Source organism: Empidonax traillii, unplaced genomic scaffold (assembly GCF_003031625.1).
Source record: "Empidonax traillii isolate 1590-97213 ecotype Southwest subspecies unplaced genomic scaffold, ASM303162v1 scaffold58:size1836614, whole genome shotgun sequence".
Classification (NCBI taxonomy): Eukaryota; Metazoa; Chordata; class Aves; order Passeriformes; family Tyrannidae; genus Empidonax; species Empidonax traillii.
The window spans coordinates 169,709-188,527 of NW_020955251.1; the positions used below are offsets into that span (position 1 = coordinate 169,709).

The window sequence follows — 18,819 nt, forward strand, 5'->3', positions numbered from 1 at the left end:
ACCCAGGCCAGACCACAGACTTTGTATTTAGAGCCTGAATGAAGTAAAAAAGCATTATTTACAGAAAGCAATAAATTACTATTGTTTTTGCTACTATTTCTTACTATTTCTTCAAGTCTGGTTGTCATGTGGAATGAACAGGTTTTGTGCTTATGGTTCAATTACAACGTCATACTGCTTTAATTAGTTGAGTAAAAATTAAAATAACACTTGTTATTTCCAAAACACCAATGGGCATAAATATTAATGAATCCTCACAACATCCTTTTGAGCTAGGTGATAACCATTATTATGATAAATATGCCTCTGAAAATTAGACACTGTCATAATTATCATCAGTAATACTGCTCATATTGTAGCCATGATATTTATTACTTAATTGAAATGGATTTACCAGGGCTAGAAATAGGTTTATATAAATTTGTTTTCTTTTTGTGGCAATAAATATATTTCAAATTTACTTTTCTCATTCCTAACCAATGTTGTTTTCAGAAACAGTGAAAATTATAGTCATTCCATGATAAAGTGAGCACAGATAGAATATTAGAACCATAAAATAATGCTACCCGTTTTAGCAATTGTTGCTTAATTTTTGGCATTTGCTGTGAATCATTAGTTTTTGAGAGGGGCATTTTGGGGAAAAAGGTTTATGATTTTTCATATGCTTTTTTCAATATGAATGCAGTTTTGAATCCTTCTTGCTCATAAACAAGAAGGACTCCTCCACTGGAAAGCTGCACAATAAAAGGGCGGTGTTCACTATTATTAAAGTCTGGTGGCTAAAACTATTTTTCCAACATTTTCTAGCCTAAAGCACTGTAACTTTGTTATACTTGTGAGAAATAGTTACTGTCACCAGGATAAATAATGCATTAGGATAAATCACTTCCTAAGTAAAGAGAAGAAAATAAATCAGTCCTAATAATATGCAGTTTATATCAGTTAAAATATTTTTCAGTTGTTACATCTGTGCTTGTGTGTATCTTCAAGCAAAGTATCTTCTCTTAACTCACCAAAGGACTGTAGTCATTCAGTGCTTTTGTAATGAGCAGAAGCCAAGTTATTAATGAATTAGTGGAACCCCATAGACTAACACTAAATCTGATAATTTGCTAAATTTGGGGTCTTTTCATGAAAGCAATGTCTTCAGTTGCCTCCCATAGAATAAATATTACTAATATCATTTAGCTGATCTTTAATATTTCAATGAAATGCTCACAGATTCTGAAAATGGCAGCATTTTTATGAGCATGCCTGTGGGGGCTTTTGGCGAGGTGATTCTGGGGCTCCAGGGCTGAAGATGGGAACCACATTTTTTTCTCCTTATTCTTCCAGATCCTATTTTGAGTCATATTATTTTAGCAGCCAAGATCAGTAGAGTAAATAACTTTGTTTAATAAAGTGCTTTTTATCCTCTTTGTAGTTGGACAGCAGTGCTCCAGCTACATTTGCATAACTAAAGCTAAGGCTTGTGTGTCCAGAAGTGTTGAATTAACAAGAAAGTGCTAAGAACATAGAGAAGGTTAATTTTGTGGGTGAGAGTTTACTTTGGATTTGAAACCGAAGCAGCATCTATTGTTTGACAACATTTAGAGGCAATAATTTATTTTAAAAGGAGATTGTGGTGGGATATTTTAATTATGAATATCATCTCTTTAAAATACCCTTTGTGAAGGGTATCTGTCTGACAGCCTATCTTTTCTAATCTCAAACCCGCCGTGCATAAATTCTCTAATCTGCAATTTTCAGAAAGATAGACAAACCAGAATTTACAAAGGCACTGGAGAAGGTTGATTCAGAAACATTTATACACTTCCATTTGCTTTTATATCCGACCTGGGGGAGTGTATCTAACCCAGGACATCAGCTCTGCACGGTCACCGTGCATTGAATAAACTAAAGCTGCTAATACATGAAATCTCTGCAACTGGGAGGTTTTCCTACCTATGAATCTCAGTGCAGGCAGAAGTAGCAATATCTCTGTCAGACACACCAACACGCTGAGTTTTTCTGTCGTGTGTTGGTATCAGCAATTGTTTCAGCCTAATTAATGTTTGATGTCTGCAGTGGCACAGAGAGGGAGGGAAGTTTGCCACACAACTCTGGAGGGATTTATGGGCTTTCAAAACTCTATTACAGCGTTGTGCAAACACTGCCTTCTCAGGTGTCCTCAGCCGTGCCTCTGACAGTAGAGCCCTGTTGATGCCAAATTTTGTCTGCTGCACATGCTTACAGAATTACAATTCTTGCTCTAGGAGGGTGGACATGCACTTTAATTGAATAAACATTGTCAAGTGGTGGGAATATTTGTTCTTGTTGCTCAGCAGTCATGACTGTCCAATTTTTGTCACATTGTTCAGAATAGAAATTTTTGGACATGGTTACAGGCCAATGGAGCAATAATTACTGACAAGTTTAATCCTAGAGATCTCTTTTGAAGGAGAAACCACAGAAAATAATTTCATAGTTGCCAACTTTCAGGACCAGTTTTGGACTAACACAGGGGAAGAGAACAGGTCAGACCTATTCTTTATTTCATTTAGTTTGGAGGACCCTTATGGTTCTTTTGAAATCCCAACAAAGCTCCAGCAGAAATTGTGTTTCTTTATGTAGCCTGAATGGTTCTTTGCTCTTAACAGCAAATCCTCTGCTTTGGCACAGCTTGGTTTAATTACAGAAAAAAAAAAATTACCTTAAATAAAAAGTTAGAGCACCCTCAGAGCTTAAATAAATTAACTGCAGGGACATTTTGATAATTAAGTTCCTTGGGCCATGGGGCAAGGGGCTCTTATTTAAAATTAAGAGTCTGTCATTGTAACTCAGTAGAAACAGCAAAAAAAAGGTGGATTTAAAAGATATATCCCGTGTCTGCATACTTTATTTTCTTTATAAAAGGCACTGAGTGTCAACAAGGAGGAATGGCTGGATGGAGAATGTTTGTGTCTATTATTCATGGAAAATGTGTTTGCACCCCTTAAACGCAAAGAAAGTGTGCTCACCTCATCCTCAGCACGTATTCTTGGAGTAGGATCATCTCAACACTGAAGGAACCTGGTCTAGTTGAAGGTGTCCCTGCCCAAAGCAGGGAGGTTGGAACTGGGTGATCTTCCAAATGACCTTCTGAAATGATGATCTGGGAGCATTCGTAAACCACAGTTTGATGGGTTTACCTGAGCTTGGAAGCAAAGCTCTGCACAACCAATCTTCCTGCAATCCTCTGTCCCCATATTCCAGTTTCCTGCTCCCTCTATAACAATGGTTTAGGTAAAACTGCACCAAATCTCAATTTCTTACCAGGTCTCCACTCCAGGGACTGTTGTTGACTGCCATTATTGCAACAAAATACTAACTGCATGAAATGCTGAGCATTAAAACCTGAGTCTGCTGACTTCAGCTGCTGTGCCACCTCTGAGCTTTAACTGCTCTCTGTTAAAAGCAGTGGATTAACTCCTGCTGTTCATCTAATAATGCAGATAAATGGAGTTAGGAATAAACTTGAAGTCTCCTGATTTGAGCTAGAGGACTTCAATAGAAATTGCACAGACATGACTGAGCGCAAAATTGTTACTTCAAACCAAGTTGGACAGCCTTGCTCATGTAGCAAAGGCCAATAATCTGTATCCTGCATTTATTCACAGGCACAGATACACATCAGTAAACTGAAAAGCAAATCCACTGTTCCAGGGAAGACTAGAGTAGCATCAAAACTCAGAAATAATTAGCCTGTCATGCAAGAGCACATAGGTATACTATGTATCGGTATCAGCTATCAGCAGTCTTCCTCCATAAATATTTTCTTTAGTAAATGAGATTTTCATCAAATGGAGAAGAGAAAATAAAAAAGACTCGAGGCAAAACACTATGATACAAAAATAACCAATTTTTCTTACCTTACAAAAGGTTATATTTCTCATTCTGCTTCTTTTTCTGAGTGTATAGATGAGCAAACTTGAACAAACTGGTAGAGATTAATGTGCTAATAAGATTCATAAAATGCCTTAAAAATAAACTGCAATTTGTTTTTTAAAAAGGCATAGGTAAGGTAATTTTACAAAGTTTTCTAGATAGTCCAGTTCAGCTAGGTAGCAGTAAAATAATTGCAGTTTTCTTTCTTGCATTCATATGGGAATCTATCATAGTGAAACATGAGGGAACTTTCTTTGCTTTAAGAGGAATTAAATAAACAGTGGAACGAAAATTAATGAAAAAAATTTGAATTTAAGAAATAATTCAATTCCTTGCAACATAGAAAGTCTTCAGAATTACATTAGAGGTGAGTTCCTGCTTTTTAGCATAATTTTACTTCCCAACTTTTTAGGGACAATAAAAATCCTGTTCTGTGCTGGATTGTGATAAGTATAGATAGTTATTTTAAAATGTTAAGGAAAGAAATATATTGAAAATCGAATGCAAAATGGGAAAACAACAGGGATTTAGAAGGCTTTAGAAAGCAAATTCAGAAAGAATTTAATTCTGGTGCCTATGCGGAAACATAGGAAATGGTCCCAGCCTGCAGGAGTTCATAATCTAATTCTTCTGATTTCCAGTCTCTTTTATTTATTCTTTTTTTAACTTTTTAATAACTGAAATAGTAAAAAAGATATATTTAGTGCCCTCTTCTGGAAAAACAGCTCTTGCTATGCAGAGCATCCCAATGAAATTCCTGTACTCAGAAATGCAAATCTTCTGACGCAAATGTTCTCCTCTTTAGCTGAGTTACATGCCTAAATCCAAGGAGTGTGTGGCTCTGTGTTTGCCCTGAACAAGTGCCTTTTATCTCTCTGACTGCCTGCAGAACTCTGTTTTTCCCAGTGCCATGTTAAAACCAGTAATTAAGGTTTCTCCTTGGGCAGCTAATGACCTAGATTTGAAAATGGAACCTTCTATTCTTTTTTTTCTTTTATTCTCTGCTCAAAAGAAGCTCTTTCTTGAAAAAGGAAAGTGAATCATAGGGCTTTAGTCATGTCATTAAATGCATGAGTCCTCATATTTTTATGTGCAAGAGCAGAAGAGTCCCCACACAGTGATGCTGTTGATGGCTTTCTGAACAGATGCTCGTCATCACCACAGCCCATTTACCCCTTGGAATTTGTCCACAGTATCACAAAGATAACACACAAAGTGTCCTGCTGTTTTTTCATTGTTATTTCAGTTTGTTTGACTTATGTCAGAAAACAGAATTGTCTCCTCCAGTGAATCAGATCCATGTGCAGATTGATATACAGCTCTGAGTCTTGTGATCTCATATGGAACTGGAAAATGAATCTTTCACTGAATGGAGAGAGGATTTTGGGCAAAGGTCCCTGACATGTATCTGAACACTTTTATTTCTTTCACATCCACTTCAGTGCTTTTAAACTGTTGCTCTCTAGTGCTCTCTGATGGTCTCATCTTTCTCGTTTCGGATTCCTTTCTTTAAGTCTTCTAAGGGTGCCCTGAGCCTTAGACCATAGAAGATTTCAAAGGCAGTGCTAACTTCATTGTAGAATTCACAATCTCAGCTGCTATAGTAGAAAAAGCAATTTTTTATTTTTTTTTTTAATAGAAAGAATATATGTTGTGGTTCTGCAGTTGCTAATTTCTGACGCTAAAGTGAATTATTCAAAAGTGAATAAATTAATTAGATATACTTAGCATTCAGCCCATTTTCATGGCTTGGTTCTCACATAATTGCTACAAAGCTGTACCATTTGCATTGTAAACTTCACAAAAAAGGAGGCTTTTAGAATATTTCCACAGTCAATTCTGCTCAGCTCAAGAAATGTTTCATTGAAAGAAGGCATTATCTAAAGTTTCATTAAAAGCAGTATTAAACATTGATTTCTCATGCTGTCCTTCAGACTTGTAACTCCAAAGGCAATGAAGGTGAGAGTCAGCTGAGTGAACCCTCTAAACTCTATCAGCCATCTCTATCAGCTATCCTGGATTGCCTCTATAAACAGTATAATCCAGGGTGTAAATCTAAGGCTAAAATAGACACCAAAGGCTGCTCAGAAGAATCATACCCAAACAGGATTTTGGCACCATTGTCTGTGAAAAGGGAGTTGCTGCATGAGATTGTAGGTGCAAAAAGGGTAAATGCTTGTAAAGAATGACTGGAGAGGTCAGTGGCAGGGATATCCCTCAAGGTACACAGATGCAAAGAGAGGGACTCCAAGTTGCAAAGTGCTAAAGTCTGGGAAAGTATTTTGGGGAAGGATGACTGTAAATCATATAATTCTAGACTTCTTTCTGAATTGGCTTTGGGCTGGTGAGCCAGGATAGTTAGCAGGATGGACTTTGGATCTGACATAATAGAGCTGTTGTTATGACCCCAGATATTACAAGAGAACCACGATTGTATGTTCTTCTGTGTATGGACCTGAAAGTGTTCTGTGTTTCCTGGGTTTGGGATAATTACTCTTTGCTTTAAAACTTTTATTTTACTCTAAGCTATTTTTGTACTTTTATTACATAATAATGCTGGGTTTTCATCTTTTTCATCTTTTATTTCTTTTTCTTGGATATATTGTTTGGTATATGTTAGAATCACAACGTTAAATATGTATGAATTCTCATTTCCAAGTTTCTGAACAGAGGGTGGGAAGGGAGCCATGAAGTTTATATACGTGATGTGAATATTGATAAAAGTTTAAAACAAGATCAACAACAGAACGAGCTCATTATTCATAACTCTAATTTTTAATTCTTAATAACTTCATCGCAGCTACCTCCCAATAACCTGAGCATCAACAAGTACACAAAGGCTGGTCCGAAAATCCTACTGAGTGCTTTGCCGCTGCCATTTTATTTACCAGTTAAAAATGGAGCAGTTGTCCTTTAAGCCAGTGACTGCAAGGGCTTGCTGGTGCCAGTGAAGCGCTGTGAGGGACAGGTGGCTTGGGAGCAAAAGGAGGCTTTTGTAATTGCTTGGCAGGGCAGAGCTGTATTAGAGTGCAGCAGCAGTTGGCAGATTGGATTAACGCTCTCCTAGGGGTGAGAGCTGGCACACGAGCTGTATGTTAATACCTGTGGCCTAAGTGGGTTCTTGAGCTGCATTTATAACAAAAAGAGCATCCACTCTGCGTCACAAAGTCATAAATCCTAAATCTGGCCTTGAAATTCCCTTTCGGCATTGTCAGCATTATAAGGCTCTCAAAAGTGTAATTTGGAAACTAATCTTTTAATAAAGAATTATTATCACAAAACAACCGAGATAGATAATCAGTTTGTGGAAGGTGAATTAACAGCATTATCTTACAACACGGCAGTCCATCTATTACTGGGGTGTGTGTTGCCATCACACTTTATTTGTGGTTGTAGTGCAAACTTGAGATGACATTATTTGCAAAGGAATAACTCCTTGGCTTTGCTGTTTCAGAGACCTTTGGTTTGGTGCCTGGAAAATCAGCTTCTAATCCCAGAACAGCTTCTGTATGTTTTTGGGACAGATTTACATATTAACTGTGTGTGTTGCCTGCGGTGCATGACCCCATCACAGCTGGCTTGAGCTTGGGCTACAAATGCATCTAAAATGCAAGTCCCCATGGTATGAATGTGCTGTTCCTTCCTGATGTGACCTTGATACTAGATTGCTGCCTCTGAGAAAGCCTCTCTGGTGTGAGTAGCAGGGCATTCATAGCACTGCATGACTGGAGAGCTGTTCCGGTTGTCCTCTAAACACCAAGGACAAGCTTATAGAGAGGGTCTCGTTTGGGCTCATATAACAGTGATTTAGTTTTCAGTCTCAGAGACAAAATTGTTAAAAGATTTGAAAAACAGAGACATGCAAACACTCTTCCTGATGATCCACTGCTCCTTGTGCTCTTCCACTCTCCATCCCTTGTATGTGTCATTTCATGTCCTTCTTCCAAATAATTGCTAAAATTTCTCCCTGGTTCTGGACACACTCATGATGATCCTTGCTTTCCTGGGTATGAATGGAGCAGTTCCTTATTCACAGTGGCTTGACTGAGACGAGGTGTGGACACATCATGTCTTTCTGAGACACTGACAGCTTAGTGTTGGCTCTGACATTTCACCCAGGCAGAGTTACCCTGCTGGGTCAGGATCCTCCCCTCCTCTTCCCAAGAAAAATGGTTTCTTCCCATAACAACTCTAATACATGTATTCCCCAGGTATATATCTACCTTCCTTTGCCCAGACATTAAGTTAGCTCCTCTGGAATACAGAGACAATTATAGCAAAGGCAACCAATTGCCAAATGCTCTGTATGTTGATTGATCCAGACACCCCTTGTTCTTATCACCTTTCTTGCTCAAACCTATTTTCTCTGTTTCTGCCCTTTCCTGAGCTCCCCAGCATGTCCTGGAGTGGCACAGCACTCTCAGGGTGCACTTTCTGTGACTATGGGCACATTACACATGTGGCTGATCAGCTGGATGTGGTGGAGTGGGTAAGAGCATCCCAAATCAGGTGTTTGATGACAGCTGTGGGTTATTGGCTGCCAGCTGAACCAATGCTCAGGAAATGCTTGCTGATAGCATTTCATTATGGTTTTCTAATTTATTAGAGGATGAAGAGAAATGGGCAGTGTTTCTTAGAGGGCTGTACAAGCAGGTTGACACACAGCATGAGGTTGTATTAGAGGTGCATTACCAGGGAAGTGATAAAGTATGAAGGGATAATTCAATGTAGGGACAAAAGAGAATATGCTGTTTCAGACGAAAGCAGAATAGGTCAGTATCACAACGAATTTTGAAGGTGAGAATGTGGAAGAGACCTCAAATTATATGGCTTTATTGATTTGTTTGGTTCTTGCAAGCAATCAAGCTTTGCTAAGTGTGGGGTACAAAATAGCAGTATGGATTTTGGTGGATTTGTCTTTTATTACAGTGACACAAAAGGAACAGATATCATGAGGTTTTTGAGAGAATCTAATTCCAAGCTGGTAACTATGGAGCACCTATTAGCAATAAAATGGTGATAATACTTTGCAAAAATAGTTGGGCTGGGGAGAATACTGCTGACCAGTCTGTTTCCACTGATAGAAAAAATGAAAAGACCATTACCTAACTATGCCTCACAAATTCAGGAGAGAATGAAAGTACGGAAATTGAGCAAAACATTACCCAGAAGTTGGTGGTCAGTTATGCCCTAATTGCTTGTTGGTGGCTGACCAATAGAAGAATTCATGTGACAGTGTGGTAGTGACTTAGGTCATCCTTTCCTGTATCCTTTACATGCACAGAATGTCCATGTAAGTTGAAGGAAACACAACCCCTGGCTAATGTTTGCTTGCTATTTTTCTCATGAACTTGTTTTCTCCTTCTTCTCATGCCACTGTTAGATAACAGGGTACCAAAATCGTGTTCTATTTGCCAATGCATAGCATCAGCCTTCCTGCATTCTACTTTATTCTCTTTTCCCTCCCAATTTGTCAGCTTCAGAGACTGCTTAAATATCACAGATATCAAAGGCCAAATGGCAAATCATCTTTTACCTGCATATTCTGCATCACAGCATGAGTTTTGTGCTTAAGGGTGCCAGGACCATTTTGAAAGGTGGAATAGGTAATTATGTCAAATGTTTGGGATTATTCAATTGGTTTGACATTCATATGTGCATTTGGGGATTTGTCTGCTCGTAGCACAAGTAGGAAAATAGGCTGTATAATGTACTTCCAGCTAATGTCTTTTTAGAGACTCTTTGTGGGAAACCCTTTTAATGGATCTGGCAGCTCCTGTTTCACCTGCCTCTTGTGCTGTATTTTTACTGTCTTACTGTGGAGTATAAAAGGAGATAGATTACAAAGACAACTTAGGTCTGTTAAGAGTTCTGAGGGGCTCTATTATTTGGAGATATAGCTTATTGTTATGGAGCAAAAAGTTACCTTTTGCCCAGGTAACTCCTGAGTGCTTTACAATTAATTACATTGAAATATATTCTTGCTATTTTCAAATTTTAGCAAACTGTTGTACAGTTTTATTTCCAGTGACTATTTAGAGGGAGCCCCTGGTGGTCTAGTGGTTAAGGACGCGGTGCTGCCACCGCTGAGACCCGGGTTCGATTCCCGGTCAGGGCCACTCCCCGGGCAGATGGAGCTCGCTAGCCCTGTAAGGCAATCCATCTACGTCCTGAGGACCTCGCTGCCACTGTCCAAGCTCGCTTGGCCCTGGCAGATGAACCTCAGGATTAAAGGGTGGGCTCAGTTCCGCGCACACTGTGTCTCACCTAAAAAATCCAATGCGCAGGCTGGAAGGTGGAAAGACCTTCCCTGGATCTTCATTCATGAAGACTGGCCAACAACAGAGGGTTCCTTTTTATTTGGGTGTGCTGGGATGAATTTTTGGATGAAATATGTGATTCCTGAAAAAGAAGGAAGACACCAAACATTAGACATTTTGTATTAAGCCTTGCAAACTGCTTTATAACACAGCTTACACTTCCACCCTGCCCTGTAGCTGTTCCCTTGTGAGCTCCAAGTTTCATGGGATTTTTTTGTGAGTTTTCTGGGTAATTCTTTAATGTAAATAACACTAGTGCACAAAGGGCCAAGTGGCTCTATAGAACCATTTAGAAAATGGAGCATGTTTTATTCCTGTATTTATTGAGTAAGTAGTAATCATGAGATGACAGCAGCCAGTCCACCTGGGTTTAATCTCAAACCCATGAGCTGCTTTATATGCTGAGTGATAAGACCCTAAATTAGCTGTTTTGATAGAACAGCCTGTTGGAAGATGAATGGATTGGGCTGATTTGGTGAGTCTTCTTCTAGGGGCTTTTCTCCCCTTTCCTTTCTTGTAAACCTCTTGAAAGAAGGTGCCTCCTCCTTGTGTTGATTCAGCACCTTGTCATGCAAACATAAAAGAAAGCCTTTCCATAAATGCTGGTTACTGCTGGTGCTAGCAGGGCATCAGCCCACAAAATGTGACAGAAACTGACCAACACAGAAGGTGGAAATGTAAACCAAACTCTTCCTTTCTTTCTGAGGCTAGTGATAAATCCTCAGCAGGTATTGTAATCTTTCATACCAGCCAAAAGGTGCTGAAAACAAATTTCACATTTTTCTCTGGACTTACGTCATATATTTCTGCATTGCTTTTGGTCAAGAACAAGAGCTACAGATTCTAACATAAAGTGCATGAATAGTAACAATGAATAAATAATTCCAAATCCATTCTATTCTTAAATACCATAGGGTTTCTATTTCAGTAAACTCTGCTGAACTAGGACCTGTATCCTTACAGCACTTAAGCAAGTGCTTTCAAGGAGACATTCCTCTACCAGTCACACCATATTTTGCCCTGTGGTGGTAACAGAGTGCAGAAATGTCTCCTTCCATGTTATTTCTGTATCTTGTTGGAACCACAATTTCCTTATTATTTTGGAATTTGGTGGCTTGGGAGAGGCAGATGCTCTTCTCTGCTGCTCTGTGTGCTGCAGTGTTTCCATTTCTGCTGTCATCTGGTCAGGTCCAGGTTTCTTCTGTCGGTTGCACAAAACAAGGTCAGTGGCTTCACAGAAAGGTGTTGTCATATGCAATTAGTTCTGTGTTCTTCTGAAATTTAGAGGGATAATTGCTTTTCCAAGACTTCAGTAGGAACAGACAGACCCATCTCCCATATCCTTTATGCTTTCAGTGTAAACGTGCACCTGTTGCAGAGCATGATGTAGATTGAAAGTAAACAAGATCCATGCTGTGACCTGGGATGAGCAGCTCAGTGGGAGTGTTTCTGGCACCGCAGTTTTAGTATAATGACTTTTACAGCACTTGTTGGTGACAGCTGGCATGGGAACTTCTGTGACCCAATTTTGGTAATACCTGGAGCCCTCCAGAGCAGTCTCAGACCTGTTCTAGCTTGTGTTGGTGGGGTGACTTGGCACACCGAGCTACAGAGCAAAAACCTTGCCGAAAACTCTGCTGTCCTCAAATATGCCTCTGCACTGAGAGTAATTGTATGCTTCTGGGATCCAGCCAAAGATCAGGGATAGGAGCATCAAATCAGTGCGGTGGTTTACAGTTATTTTTGTTGGCCATGCCTCAGAAACAGATAGGTTAAATTAAATAAATGAATACTAATTTTTAAGCACTGTCCAGTCTCTGAGGCTTGGCTTTGAATTTCAGAAGTATACTCTTCTCTTCCCTGCCATTTTCACTGTTGTGGGGTGTTCCTTCTGCTGAGTGAATAGCCTAATTCATCTTGACCCCAGCAGAAATTTTAGTTGTGATATTAAGCAGACATACTCCTGCTCTCAAAAAGTTGAATTAACTTCCCTTGCTTTGCATATCTAAGAGGAAAGCAGCCATTTCCTTTCTCAGAAGGACATAAATGATGTTTCTCTTGGATTCTTGTCTGCTTAGGAGGGTTGCTTGTAGTGTGTGTTTTCCAAATAGGTTTGAAATAGTAAGGCTCAGAAGGACTTTGAGCTGTATGAGCTTGTGTCCTTCACAACTGTAATAATAATAAATGTCTGATCCTGAAATCTCTGTTCATACATTAGTTCTTGTTTATATGAGCAAACCTACTGATTTTAAGGGTTTATTTGAGAAAGCATTACTCCTGTGAGTGAACTCTGCCAGCTGCAAAACTGAAGACTGTATGCTATAGCACAGCTGGTGTGAGATATTTTAGAGTCTGGCCAAAGACCAGAGATGATGACAAATGACATTCAGAAAATAAAGGAGTTCCCTAAGTGTCCTGCAAATTGTTTCCCCCAATCCTAAACTATTTCAGCAAAGAAAATATTTTACCTTGGTCTCCAGTAATGGCTCTAAGACAGCTCTGAACTCTCCAGCATGGCTGTAGGTCATGTACCAGATTTCCTGCTCAAAACTTCCCTGGATGTTTCTCTTCCCTCCAGCCTGCTACATTTTTCTGGTTTTACCTGAAGGCATCTGTTCATACTCATTTAGGAGGCTGGCTTATGTCTCTGATATCTGACCACAAAGCCTGGCTTATAACTTTAAACAACAGTCTTGGCCTCAGATCAAAATTTATATATCTACATAATTTTCTACATGCTACAGCCAGGATATTTGAAGACAAAAGTAGCTCAGTATTTAGTGACAATGTATTACCAAGTTTTTTAGATCTGTAGACAAATTCATTCCTCCAGTGCTTTCTCTTTAAGTAATTTTAATGGTTTTAGAATTTCATCAAAGCTGGAATAAACACTAAGGCCACATGCATCAGCCAGGTCTCAGGTATCAGCATTATAAGATTCAAGAGCTCTTTGGCAGGATTGAATAAGGGTGAGAAAATGGTAATTTATTTGACATCAGCTGAAACAGGTGGATCTAAAAAGGACACTTGTACTAAAAAAAATGCTACCTTGTAGTGAATTCCTATTTTATTACATTCCTAGACCTTCTCTGATATCAGCATACCAGAGAATCACCTTGAGAGAGGAGTCTTTATGGACTTGAATGCCTAAAAGGAGATAGGATTTTGGGGTGTGACTTCACGATGTCCTTGTAATAGAGGGAGTGAACTGCACAGGGAAGAAGGGAATCACATCAATCTGGCATCAGTCTCTGCATTTCTCACATAGAAATCCAATGCTTTCGCCTCTATGTCTGTTTTTCAGGGAGCTAATGCAGAAGTGTGAGGATTTAGTGTTTGGATTCAGATTGCAACAGAGCAGGTTGTTTTAATATCCACAGAATAATGTGCCTTGTGTTTATCTGTCCCTTTGCTGAGGCCCCAAAACTTGTACGCCTGTTACAGACACCACTGTGCAGGCTTACCCTCAACAGTGATAGGTAGTGAATCATGCTTACTTGTGATGCTGGTGAAGTACTTGGGATGGCCCCTGCTGAGGCTGGCAGCATCATCCAGGACATCTTGTGGTTTCTTGGCATAAAAAAAGAAGTACTTGTGCAAAAACAGAGGAACATAGGAAAACCAATTTTGCTCAGACAGAGTTAATTGGTGAAGCAAGTATTCAAGAAGTTTCTCCTTTTTCTGTTAGGAGATTGATTTATTTATTTAGTAGCATACAGTAACAGGACAGAATTGCAAAAGTGCCTGTTTAAATCTGTATAAAGGGATTCATATTTAGACCTTTCACACCAGTGCCCTGACTTCTGTGTTGCTTGGCATCGCCCACCTTGGGCAACCACTGATCACTGTTAGAGACTGTGCTGTCACTAGTGGAAAATCAGCAGCTCTTAAATCGCTGACATTGACTCTGTTGTTATTATTTACTACTTAGAAAATAAGTAGTAAACTCTCCCCTCTGTGCTGTGTAAACTGACCAGCTCCTCCCCAAGGCCCAAAGAGTGCAGATTGATATGAACATGCAATTTAGCAGGTCACAGAAACATGAGGTCAGCTTCACGCCCTGAGTCGATACAGTTTTATTTGCTGACTGACAGGGGTCTGACAGCCCGCTCTGAGATCAGCTGGCATCACTCCCTCTTTCGTTTATGTGGAAATAAAGCACAAAAAATACGCGTTATATCCCTGTTGTGTCTAGTTATAATGATGGAGAATGTCTCCAGCTGACCAAGGTGTCCTCATTAATGGCTGTTCTATATTTAGCCTTTGCAGAGCCCATGTGCCCCCAGTTTAATCAAAGACCTGGTAGCCATGGTAACGACACCGAATGTCTGGGTGTGTACGATTTGCCAAACACTGTATAAAGTGCGAGATGAAAAGAACACACAACAGCTTTGAGTGGATTAATGTATTGTTCTTTTTTACTATAGATTTTGAAGTGTTTATAAGAGCTTCCCAGCCATTTATGCGAGATCGTATTTGTAGAAAAAGAGCCCTATTAACACAGGTGACAATTACTAATCTCTTTTTTTTTTCTTGTTGTTGTCTTTTTCTTAATTTCATTTTGCAGGTGTATCAGCATTCATATACAGCGCATTATGTCCTCAGCAAAATACCTCATGGGTAAGCAACTTTTCAATGCCTTCATTTTAAAACTCAGCCATTAAGAATCCTGCAAAGCAAGGTGTATTGTGACAAATGGTTTCCTGTGACAGCCCTTTGCAATGGTCTGGCTTTCAGCTGCAGCATCCACTGAGCTGTGTGTTGTGCACAAGATGACGAAGTCTGGAAGCAGAAGTGGTCAGCTTCCCCAGAGAGTCAGACTATGTGAATTTCATATTCCCAATTTCAAGTTTTGTCTAGAATATAGATGAGGTGGCGTCTGGCTGAGAGCCATGGTTGACCACTCACCACAGCATGGGAGAAGAGAAAGCTCCAGGGAGACTTTTTGCAGCCTTTCAGTATCTGAAGGGGGCCTGCAAGTGAGATGGAGAAGGACTATCTACAAAGACATGGAGTGATAAGACAAGGCTTCAAACTGAAAAAGAGTAGATTAGATATTAGGAATAAATTATTCCTGTGAGGGTGGTGAGGCACTGGGATGTGTTGTTCAGAGAAGCTGTGGATGCCCCATCCCTCCAAGTGTTCAAGGCCAGGTTAGATGGGGCTTTGAGCAACCTGGTCTCAATGGAAGATGTCCCTGTCCATGGCAGGGGGATTGGAATTAGGTGATCTTTAAGGTCCCTTCCAACCCAAGCCATTCTATCATTCTATGATTCTTTGATTCTTTAGTGTTGATTTGTTGCGGTTTTTTAAATCACCCTTTCTACGCTTTGTCTTCATGGGGCTGCAGGCTACCTGTGGCTCCAACTGCATCATCCACCACTCATCTCGCCTGTCTTGTTTCTTTAGAGTTTAGCCTCTCATTTCTACCTTCTTCTCCCTTAAAAGAAAACTCTTTTTTTTCTTTTTAAAAAAAAAACCCAACATATAACATACAACAGTGGCCCAACTGGTCAGGAGTGGGATGCCACCATACCAGTAAGTCATATGTAGGCATATGATGGTACGTGGTGTTTCAAAGTGACGTTTCCACAGCACCAGTGGAAATGCAGAAGTTACACAGCAAAATTCCTCAATTCTTTGTCATTAAATACAAAGCTAAAAGTGGGAAGCTGGTGGCAGGCTGTGTCTTTTAAGTATCTTAATGGCTATAGCTGTGCAGAAATGGTAAAAAGGGAAAATTTACTTGCGCTCTGCCATTTCTGTAGAGCGTTGTACATGGCTGTGCTTGTAAAAAATATTATTTTAATACTTTCTAAGGCTCTTCACTAAGTTGTCCTTATTATACATTATGGCTAAACAGATAGTAGATGTTTTGGATCTTGGCAATAGATGGCAAAACATGCAATCATTTTAAAAAAGTCTGCCTGGTTTTTACACAGGGTGATCATAGTATTACCAGATAACTCAGGATGGAAACATTCTTCCAAAGTCCAGCCTTCTGCTCAGAGCAGGTTACTAAGAACTTTATCCAGCTGGATTTTATCCAGCTGAGCAATTTGCCCTGCTGCCTGACTGTCTCATGGGGAGAAAGTTTCTCCTTGTATCCAGTCTGAACCTCCCCTTTCAGTTTTTACCCACTCTCTCTCACCCATACCACTGTATCAAATGGATTACTCTGACTTAGGAAAACAGTGGATCAGCAACCTTCTCCCTGAGCAGTCCTCAAGGGAACTAGATTTTTTTACACAGGTATGATGTCTTAAGACCAAAAGTCCTAGAAGTCAGACATTGCAACACCTATGTTTTTAATTCCCCTGTCCTCTTTTGAATTCAGTTTCTTTGATACAGTAACCAGTGGGTTTAACAATGGAGAAGTAGAGATACAATAGCAGGATATAACGACATATCTCAGCATTTTTTCCTCATAAAAATACTAGCTACACTCAGGTGTTCCTCAAGGATTTGTCTCAGAACATTTGTACACACACATACACAAAACCAACAGGAAAAGAACCAACCAACCAACCCAGAAAAACCCTGCAACCCAACAATAAAAAAAAAAAAGCACCTGAAAAAACAACAACAAAGCTAAAATAACTTCTTTTGGCTTCTACTTTATACAAAACCTGTGTACCAGAGACATACATGATTTAAAATCTGTGAGCCCTGGAGCTTGTGCAGGCTGCTTCACTCCAGCTTGCAACTTGTAATTGACTCACCACAAAAAATCACGAGCTTGAGGTTAAATTGTTTCCATATATGGCTGGAACACGGGAATTAGGAGATTTATCACCATTAACCATGTTAAAGCTCTAGTATTCATGTGGCATGCTCTAGACGTCAGTCTCTTCCCTTCCTTGCCTCAATTTGGTCTTTGGTTTTTGCTTTTATTTTTTGGTTGTTATTTGCCTTGGGTTTTTTTGGTGTTTTGTTTTATTGTTGTTGTTGCTGTTTTGTTTTGGTTTTAGGGTTTTGTTTGTTTGTTTTGATTTGATTTTGTTTGATTATTTGTTGCTTGGTTGGTTGGTTTGCGATTTTCCCATTAATTTATTCGATTTATTTACTTTTTGAAAACTCCATCTTTCTGGCAGTGTATCTGAGAAGCAGCTTGTGGGCTGAAAGGGTGTTCAGCAGCAGGATGAAGACACAGTATTAGCACATAAGCTCTGTATCTCCAGCAAACCTGCTAAGAGCAAAAAAATTTGACTGACAGCACAGTTCTATTCCAGACAAAACAAAGGTGGAAAAAAATAGTAGTATCATGCATAGTGTGTATTAGAAATGCTAAAAACATAACAATGCAGTGGTCCAGCAGTCTTCTACTACTGCATGATCTTTGTTTGTCCCTGACAACCAGATTCTTTCTCCTCCCAGCTTCAACTTTATTGCGCACTCAGCTGTGGTTCCCCTTGCTCTTCTTGTTGGTTGGGCAGTGGTGCAGGAGTCAGAGGGTTGGATGAGTCAGGGGAGAAGTATCCAGCACAAAGGGAAGATCTGGAAAGTGAGAGGGTACCAGAAGGCAGACTGATGTGTCAGGCATTGGTGTCCCCACAGCATGATGGGTCAGGAGACCATGAGCAGGAGAAGGGTTGGAGGGATCACTGCATCTCTTGTTGGTGCAGTTGGGATTTACAAGGTTTAGGCATTAGGTACATGCACAGGCATTGTTAAACCATCTTGTACATAACAATTGCATCCATCTTTCAAGTGCATGTGAGTGGTGGAAAGGGTGGCACTTTACCATGTTCCTGGAACATGAATATCGTTCCTACAAAGTTCTGCATATATTTTAGGGTGGTGCATGAAAGAGAAGACAGGTGTTGCAGGTGAACATGATGTAACAGGTGGTGAAATACATCAACTGAAAGTAGAGCCTCTGATGGATGAAGGGGTAAAAATCTCTTCATTGCCTATTTCATACTTAAGACAGGAATAATGCTCTGATGGATGTGTGTGGAGGAAGGTTGTTGAGGGCAGGACCAAGCACACTGACACAGCACAAGTTTGACGTTCAATTCAGTTTGACATTCCAGGTTCACTGGTGACGATGAACTTTGCAACGCACAAGCAGCATCCTTGCCCTCCACTTGACAACAATAGAAGTGGGAAAATTCTGCATTGAGCAACAACCCCTTTGCCATTTTTACAAACTTTTTCATGCATTAATCCTCTTCTGCAAGTAAGCACCACCGTTATACCATGTCAGTGTGCTCCTACCCCCTTTCCATAGGTCCAGCTCAGCAGTGACTGAACAAACTCATTCCCCTCCCCAGTATCCCTCCTGTTCCTCAGACAATCATTCCTGAAAACAGCCTGTGACAGTGTGACTTTCCCTGTGCTATCTCTACCCTGTTCCTCACCCTCAGCTGTGATCTGCCTCATCAGACAATTTAGGATTTGTACCCACTCATGCCCTTGCTACACCCCTGCTGAGGCTAACTAATAAGGAAGCCAATTAACCTAATCTGTGGCATCACTTTTTAAATAACATGACATTAATCTGCCAGCATAAATTGTTTTTTAAAGGGAAATTTCTAATTATTTTTGCCATGTTCTGCAGGCTCTCCAGGTTCAGGCTGTCTGAAGTCAA

General features: G+C 39.9%; 1 protein-coding gene and 1 non-coding gene across 2 annotated transcripts in view; both read left to right on the forward strand.

The window, feature by feature from the left end:
• The window catches only part of DPP6 (dipeptidyl peptidase like 6), a 245,207-nt gene that overhangs the window by 115,493 nt on the left and 110,895 nt on the right, over window positions 1-18,819 (forward strand). Inside the window, exon 6 of the mRNA XM_027879778.1 lies at window positions 14,794-14,846. Coding sequence (XP_027735579.1) covers window positions 14,794-14,846 — 53 coding nt within the window. The remainder of the gene's footprint in view (window positions 1-14,793; window positions 14,847-18,819) is intronic.
• On the forward strand, window positions 9,952-10,024 carry TRNAG-GCC. Its single transcript has one exon. It is a non-coding gene; the product is annotated as a tRNA-Gly (tRNA).